Source organism: Monoraphidium neglectum (genome assembly GCF_000611645.1).
Source record: "Monoraphidium neglectum strain SAG 48.87 unplaced genomic scaffold scaffold00152, whole genome shotgun sequence".
Classification (NCBI taxonomy): Eukaryota; Viridiplantae; Chlorophyta; class Chlorophyceae; order Sphaeropleales; family Selenastraceae; genus Monoraphidium; species Monoraphidium neglectum.
Window position 1 is genome coordinate 24615 of NW_014013476.1, and position 8031 is coordinate 32645.

The 8031-nt window shown below is 65.1% G+C and overlaps 3 protein-coding genes across 3 annotated transcripts in view; all 3 read right to left on the reverse strand.

Annotated features, from left to right (window-relative positions):
* Positions 1 to 389: 389 nt before the first annotated feature.
* Positions 390 to 3209, reverse strand: MNEG_1507 (hypothetical protein; the record flags this gene model as incomplete). Its single annotated transcript, XM_014050012.1, has 5 exons — positions 390 to 556; positions 1052 to 1213; positions 1877 to 2016; positions 2170 to 2819; positions 3078 to 3209. 5 exons carry the CDS (start codon positions 3207 to 3209, stop codon positions 390 to 392), a joined length of 1251 nt encoding a protein of 416 aa, XP_013905466.1.
* Positions 3210 to 6417: 3208 nt separating this feature from the next.
* On the reverse strand, positions 6418 to 7878 carry MNEG_1508 (hypothetical protein; the record flags this gene model as incomplete). The annotated part of the gene is made up of 1 exon (XM_014050013.1): positions 6418 to 7878. One exon carries the CDS (start codon positions 7876 to 7878, stop codon positions 6418 to 6420), a length of 1461 nt encoding a protein of 486 aa, XP_013905467.1.
* A 31-nt stretch (positions 7879 to 7909) lies between these two features.
* MNEG_1509 (hypothetical protein) overlaps positions 7910 to 8031 on the reverse strand; it is a gene marked incomplete at both ends in the record, with an annotated part of 1752 nt that continues 1630 nt past the window's right edge. The window contains one exon of the mRNA XM_014050014.1: positions 7910 to 8021. Coding sequence (XP_013905468.1) covers positions 7910 to 8021 — 112 coding nt within the window. The remainder of the gene's footprint in view (positions 8022 to 8031) is intronic.

The window sequence follows — 8031 nt, forward strand, 5'->3', positions numbered from 1 at the left end:
GGCGACTGGCTTGCAGAGAAGGGGCGCAAATTTGTGCACCCGCCGCTGTGAGAAAGCGGCACCCAGAGAGTTGAGCCGTGCATCCGCAAGTGCTCAAGGGCGGCATCAGAGAGAGGGCGCACCATGAAGGAATCACCCAAACCACCATCATAAAGAGGGCAACCCAAACAAACTATTGAGGGATAGCGCTTGCTTGGGATGCGACCTGCAGTAACACCCAGCCTGGCACAGGCAAATCAGGGAAGCAAAGCAGGGGGAAGTGGTCGTGAAATGTCTTAATGAGGTGATGTGACGTCCATTCAGAAGCCAGTCAATGACGGCATATTTGAACAAGGCATGTTGGCATGTAAGCTGACTACCTCCGGACCAGAGAGCTTGTTGGCGGCATGTTAACCGTGCCCCGTCTTGGGCGCCGCCTGCCCCGCCCGCCGCGCCTGCTCCTCGCGGCATGCCGCTTTGTGCGCCGGCCAGTAGCCCTTGTAGCATTTGTCAGAGCAGAACCACGCCAGGCGGCACCCGCGGCACAGGTGCAGCCGCGCCCCCTCAGCGCCCTGGGCTGTGGCGCACGCCGCACACACAGCAGTCTGCCGCCCGCCCACGATGCTGCCGGTGTGCGGCTGGTGTGGCTGCCCCGATGTTGGTGCTGTGGATGGGCCTGCGACTGCCTGCTCGGTTTGATCCTCTTCCTGCAGCAGCTGCTGCTGCTGCTGCTGCTGCTGCTGCTGCTGCTGCTGCTGCTGCTGCTGCTGCTGCTGCTGCTCCTGCGGCGGCGGCGGCGGCGGCGGCAGCGGCTGCTGCTGCGGCTGTGCCAGCCTTGCCTCCTCAACTGTGAGCCCCAGCAGCTGATGCCTATAGCACAGGTGCGCCATTGCGTCTCGCGCCTCTGCCTCTACCAACGCCGCGTGCGCCGCCCCTACCCCTGCGAGAGCCCCTTGCGAGGCCCAGCGCAGCATCGACTCCAGCGCGCGCTCTGCGCGCAGCGCGGCAGGCGCCTGCCCCGCTCCCGCTTGCTCTCCGTGCGGCGTGCGCCCCAATGAGCCGCCGCGCTGACTGCCCTCCGCGCGCGCCGTCTCGGCACCCCCTCCTCGCGCGCCGTCGCGGGCGCCGTCGCAGTCGCTGCTGCTGTCGCCGCCGCCGCACTCTGCCCACTCCCTTGCCGCCCACGCCTCGACATCCCAGAGCAGGTCCGCCGCAGCCTCGGCATCTTGCGCCTCTGTGCACATATATGAGCACCGGGCGGCAAACAACAGCGCAGAAGGCGTGGCGGCCATGTCACCCCTGCAGCGCCACCGAAACCTGCAGAGCCACTGCATCAAAGCGATGCCATTGGGGCCTGGTGCGCCCACAATCGCTGCCCAGACGCGCCGCCGCAGGCCCGACGCATCCGTGCCAGCCGCCGCGTTGGCCTCCTCCCACACCGCCAGTTGCTGCCCCTGCTCGCACCCATACAGCAGCACTGCCAGGGCCGACGCGATGGCTGCGCTGTGCCCGCTGTAAAGCCCAGGCACGGCCAGCGAAGTGACCAGTAGCGGCAGCGCCCCGAGCCGCCGCAGCGCGCCGAGCCACGCGCTGCCCTTGTCATCGCCGACGCCTGCGTGTTGTTCTTGCCCTTCCCCTCCTCCGCCACTGCTCGTTGCACGGCTGGCCATGTCCTCGGCTTTTGCCACCAACGCAACCGTTGAGCACATGCCAAAGTGGGCGGCGTCTGCATTCCTGTTTCGACACGCGTCGTCCCTCGCCCGCGCCGCAGCCAGCCATGCGCGCGCCCCCGCCACGAGCGCCGCCGCCGCGCCAGGCACCGTGGGGATGCCGCTGTGGGGCGGGCGCCCGCATGAAACGGCGCCCACGTCAGCGTCCGCCAGTTGCCAGAGCGCACGGGAGGCCGAGCACAGCGCAGCGGCCTCGTGCATGAGCATCTCCTGGCTTGAGGCGGCCGCGGCCGCGGGGACGCCGCCGCCGGCGACGGCCCAGCGGGCGGGGCGGCCGAGGAACGCGAGCGCGTGCTTGGCGAGGTCCCTGCCGCACGCGGTGGCGAGCGCGGCGTGGCGGCCAGGAGCGGCGAGCAGGGCTGCGATTGCGCCCCATATCAGGACCCGGGTGGCGGGTGTCGCGACTGGGTGCTGCGCGTGTGCCGCGAGCGGCGGGAGGACTTCGCACGCGCGCGCCAACAAAGCGGCGGCGAGCGGCGTTCCTGCCTCTGGGTCGTCCCCGCGGCGCAGCAGCAGCCCGGCAAGCACCGCGGCGGGATCCGCGCGCTCTGGCTCCCCCGCGAGGCGCGCGCAGACTACGTCGACGAGCGGCGCCGCGATGCGCGACTGCACTGCCGCCCACGCGGCGAGCGCGGCGCGGCCATCGGCGTCCAGCTGCAGCGCGCCTTCGGCGGCGTCCCCCTCGCCGTCGATGAAAACCTGCGCCAGCCGCACAAACGTCCAGAAATGGTCCCCCTCCTGCGAATACGGACTGCTGCTCGGCGCGTCAATTTGCACCAGAGCCTCGCGCGGCAGCAGCCCGGCGCGGAGCAGCGCCTCGGGCGCGCCGGGCGTTGCCATCACGGCGGCCGCGGCGGGCACCACGGCGTTGCCGCCGCAGCAGAAGGTCTCCCTGACAATCCGGTTGAGCTGCAGCACGCGCGTCCGGGCCTCGAGCCAGTCGATGCCGCTTCCGCGTCCGCCTGCAGCATATGCGCCCGCGACGACGGCGTCCGCGTCCGCGCGCACGGCCGCGGCAGCGGCGGCGGCGGCGCAGGCGGGCGTGCGGACGGAGTCGTACGCGCGGCTGACCGGGCTGGTGTAGGTCAGCAGGATGCCGACGACGGCGCGCTGCCATTCAGGGACGGTTGAGGAGCATAGCTCGTGGACATGGCGGTCCAAGGATTTTGAAATGATGCAATTTAATGGGACGATGGCAGCAAGCGGAGGCGGTAACGCCGAAATGCTTCCAGTCGGTGACTGGGCGGTTTCCCCATCTCCGTGCTCGAGTGTGCGCTTCCAGAGAGGGCGCGGGGCGCTGCAAGGCATGGCGCCACCCACCTCCAATAAGTTGAAAGTTGCATCCAAGGCACTCGACGCCGCACCGACCTCGCCGCTCGCACTGCCGGGGCGCACAACCAGCGAGTTCATGACCTGCACAAACACTGCGGGGCTGATGGCGTCGCCCTCGCGGACCCGGTCGCTGTGATGGCTGAGTGTTCTCTTGATTTTCGTCTCCATGCGCTCTAGTAAGGTCGCGGCGTCTCGCTGGGGTACCGGTGATGCCAGTGCAGCTGCGAACTCGCCAAGAAGGCGTCCATGGTTGAAACCACAAGTATTCTGGGTCGTATCTCCAGCGCTGTAAAATATGGTGCAGGAGCGTCGCTCGCGCCAATGCTGATGCGCCACACTCAATGATGCTGGGCTTGCATGCCGGTTTGCTGCGCTTCAAGGCAGTTGAGGTATGATATCCTTTGAGTAAAGAGAGGCTTGTACCCGTTCAACAACTGACACACACCTGTCTCACCTCTTGACGGCCGTCCCCCTTCCTTCCCTCAGAGGGACGCCCCCCTCCCCCTCACGGCCAAATCGCTGTGAGCCAGTTCTCAAGTTCCGCCTGCCTGCATGCTGCTCTGCCGTTGATTCTTGCGGTCTGGGGAGCTGGGGCTGCAATTGAAGCCACCTTGCAGCCCCATCATCTGTGTCGGCTCACGATGCTGGTGTTGGGGGGGCGCTTGTGGCCTCAGCTTTGTCTGTTATTATCGGCCGGGCAGCGGGCTGGAGACTTGTCAGGCTTGACACCGTCCCACCGTCAGGCTTGACACCGTGTCAAGGAGCTTTTTAATGGGAGGGGTCACTTCGCACCCCACCAGGTTCCTGCATGCCGAGCGTGAATGCGTACCGGCACACGACGCTCGCTGCACATCCGCGACAACGGCTGTTCCTGCATACCGTACTCACCGCACTGCGAGGGGCGCTCGCCGCTTCTGTGTGGCCTTGCAGCGGGGGCCCACGTATTCTAAGCACATGGCTGGTGCAATACGGGTCTCGGTCGCTTGGCTGTCTTCTTGTGGTCATGCAGGTGAGTACATGCGCAAGGACCCCTGGCAGGGTCTGTGGGTGCACTGCAGTTTCTTTGCAAGCTATATATCCATGCTTTTCTTGCATGCTATGTGTGGTCAGGCGGCATTTAATCTCACCCCAGCTGCTGGCATGGACTAGAGTAAGACATTTTGTGCATCCATGTTTCCGCATGCATACCTCGCTGCAGCGGCATCGCTGCAGAACGCGGCGCTGTGCCATTACTGCGGCAGGTGTGTGCTAAATCTGTGGCCGCTGGGGCTTCAAGACACACGCATGCGTGGCTGGGGCTCTGGCACTGAGGATAAGTGCCGTGCACTGCACATAGACAGCGAGAGACAAGACTCAGGCCACCAGGAGGCCGAGCTGGCAATCAGGGGGCGCGCTCGACGCTCCTCAGAGGCGCTCGGTGCCGCTCAGTGACCCTTGATGCTGCACGAGCCAGTGCCCCCTAGCCTGGGTGAGCGCGGGCTGTCGTAGTGGCAGCGCCAGCCACCCCAGCAAGACACCACCTGAGAAATCCTCACGCGCCAGCCGCCTCCTCCAGTGGTGCACCAACAATGCTACCTGCTACGTGTGATTTGTTTTAGGCCTCGCAGCTGGCTGGGTGCACACCGTCGTTGGGCGGGCTCCATGATGTCCTGACAGCGTCACTGTGCAAAGTCTGTGCGCTGACGTTGAAGCAGGACTTCAGTCACGCCGTCACTGCAGTTTGATTCAATGCGCCTCTTTGACTGTGACATTCGCCCTTCTCCACACCTGACATTGCACCTGACAGGCCAACACGCAATTATTTGCAAGCTGGCCAGTACAGTTGAAGAGGTTTTGGCTGCAGCGGGGTTGCTTTGATCGTAAGTGCTGCAAGTGAAGTCATTCAAACACTAGTGGCGGTCCCCCTCAGCCCCCCAATCGTACCTCCCCGGCGCTGCAAGCCACCATCACAGCCACCATCTCACGGGGAAGAGGCGGGGCGAAGTGGTGATTGTGTGCTTGGCGCAGAGTGAGCCTGCGGCGACGCTGATCACACCACATGTCCCAAAGGGTGCCAGCAAGGGGCAGTCAGCGAGGGAGCTGCGTTGAGGCCTATGCCTGATGTGGATCAGCCCGAGGGAACCTGAGCTAGTGCGGAGTGGCATACATTCGAGCCCACCTGCATATTTTGCAGTCGTCGATTACGGCGGCGCAAGCCCGCTGCCACGCCCGGCCTGGGCTGGGGCTGACGCCCCCCCCCCCGCCTCATCCCCCTCCTGGCTCCCCTGCAGACCTTCGGCACTGCAAGTCCTGAGGGCTGGCCGCCCCTTGCGTGTGTGCCATAAATGCTGGTTTTCCACCCACTGGCAAGCACTACAGATAAAACATCTGAGCACGAGCCCCTCCGCTCCCCAAAAGCTTGACACACCTGATTCAGCCGCCGCTCGTGGGGATGCAAGAGGGAGCCCTGCGTGGTGTAACCAAGGGCAGCCCCCACAAACCTAGCTGCATCTGCTGTCACCCGGCTGCATGTGACAGACACCGCAGCTGTGCCTTCGTACACGTGCACATCCGTGCCGACCGCACTGCCGCGCTTCCCAAGCCCCAGAGCTGGATTCCTGTCGTTTCGCCACACCGGCATCCAGTCATCATCATGGCCAAAAGAGTCGTCGACTCTGGGTCCAGGCGTATGATCCCTGAACCAAGTATGCCACAGTGGCAGCAAGAATGAGGATCAGGACTGTTACAGCATCCCACGCTTGCCCCATTATGGAGCCAACCCAGGCTCATTGGATTGGACGTTGAAGCATCAACGGCAACAGCGGGTTCCGCTAGGCGAGCTCTCTTGGGCAGGTGGCACTGGAACAGCTGGCACCAACCAGCCGGTACCCATACAGCTGCATCAGCGTTGTTTCATGGCGGGGTGTGCGGCAGGCGTGGCAAACTTCCTTGTCGGCTTGCTAGCTTGCGTGCATCTGGATGTTGATGAAGGGGGCATTGCTGTGGCGAGCTGTGTGCAAACAAAGGCAACTGGCTTGCAGAGAAGGGCGCAAGTTGGCGCGCCTGCCGCCGTGGGAGAGCGGCATCCCGAGAATTGCGCCATGTGTCATCAAGTGCTCAAGGCCGCCATGTGAGAGGCACATAATACAGGGATCACCCAAACCAGAATCTGAGAGACGGCTACCCAAACCAACAATTGAGGGAAACCGCTTGGTCTGCCAACCTGCTTCAAATTCCAGCCTGACATAGGCAAAAGATACAAGCAAAGCAGCAAAAGAAGGTCGTGGGTGGTATTGGGGAGGTTGTGCGATATCATTTCAAAAGCAGTCAATGCTGGGTAATATTGACAAGGCATAATAGGTGACTACCTCCGGACCAGAGATCTTGTGGCAGCATGCTAATCATGCCCCATATTTGACGCCGCCTGCCCCGCCCGCCGCGCCTGCTCCTCGCGGCATGCCGCTTTGTGCGCCGGCCAGTAGCCCTTGTAGCATTTGTCAGAGCAGAACCACGCCAGGCGGCACCCGCGGCACAGGTGCAGCCGCGCCCCCTCAGCGCCCTGGGCTGTGGCGCACGCCGCACACACAGCAGACTGCCGCCCGCCTACGACGCTGCCGGCGTGCGGCTGGCGTGCCTGACATGACGTTTGTGCTGTGGATGCCCCGGCAACTGCGTGCTCGTTGTGATCCTCCTCCTGCTGCTGCTGCTGCTGCTGCTGCTGCTGCTGCTGCTGCTGCTGCTGCTCGGATTGCCCGTGCACTTGCAGGTGCTGCAACTGCTCCTGGAATCGCACTCGCTCCAAGTGGTGCTGCAATTTCACCTGATGAGCATGCTGTTCCTGCTGCTGCTCCTGCTGCCGTTCCTGCTTCTGCTCCTGCTGCTGCTGCTGCTGCCGTTCCTGCTGCTGCTGCTGCTGCTGCTGCTGCTGCTGCTGCTTTGCCAGCCCCGCCTCCTCAACCGCCAGCCCCAGCGACTGATGCCTGGAGCGCAGGTGCGCCAGCGCGTCTCGTGCCTCCGCCTCTACCAACACCGCGCGCTCGGCCCCTGCTCCCGCACGAGCACCCCTTGAGGCCCAGCGCAGCAGCGACTCCAGCACGCGCTCTGCGCGCTCCCCGTCAGCCGCCTGCGCCGCTCCCGTTTGCTCTCCATGCAGCGTGCGCCCCAAAGAGCCGCCGCGCTGACTGCCCTCCGCGCGCGCCGTTTCGTGGACCCCTCCTCGCCCGCCGTTGCTACCGCCGTCGCTGCCGCCATCGCTGCCGCCATCGCTGCCGCCGTCGCTGCCGCTGTCGCTGCCGCCGCACTCTGCCCACTCCCTCGCCGCCCACGCCTCGACATCCCAGAGCAGGTCCGCCGCAGCCTCTGCATCTTGTGCCTCTATGCACATATGAGAGCACTGGGCAGCATACAACAGCGCAGAAGGCGCTGCGGCCATGTCACCCCTGCAGCGCCACCGGAAGGTGCAGAGCCACCCCATCAAGGCGACGCCTTCCGGGGCTGGTGCACTCACAAGCGCTGCCCAGACGCGCCGTCGCAGGCCTGAAACATCCGTGCCAGCCGCCGCGCTGGCCTCTTCCCACGCCGCCGTTTGCTGCCTTTGTTCGCACCCATACAGCAGTGCTGCCAGGGCCGACGCGATGGCCGCGCTGTGCCCGCTGTCGAGCCCAGGCACGGCCAGCGCAGCCGCCAGCAGCGGCAGCGCGCCGAGCCGCCGCAGCGCGCCGAGCCACGCGCTGCCCTCGTCATCGCCGCCGCCTGCGGGTCCTTCTCCCCCCTTTCCCTGTTTTCGTCCTCCGCTGCTGCGCGTTGCAAGGCTGGAAAGGTCCTCGGCTTCTGCCACAAGCGTGATCGTCGAGCACATGCTGAAGTGGGCAGTGTCTGCGACCCTTTCTTCACATGTGTCGTCCCTCGCCCGCGCCGCCGCCAGCCACGCGCGCGCGCCCGCCACGAGTGCCGCCGCCGCGCCAGGCGTCGCGGCAATGCAGCTGTGCGGCGGGCGCCCGCCTGAAATCGC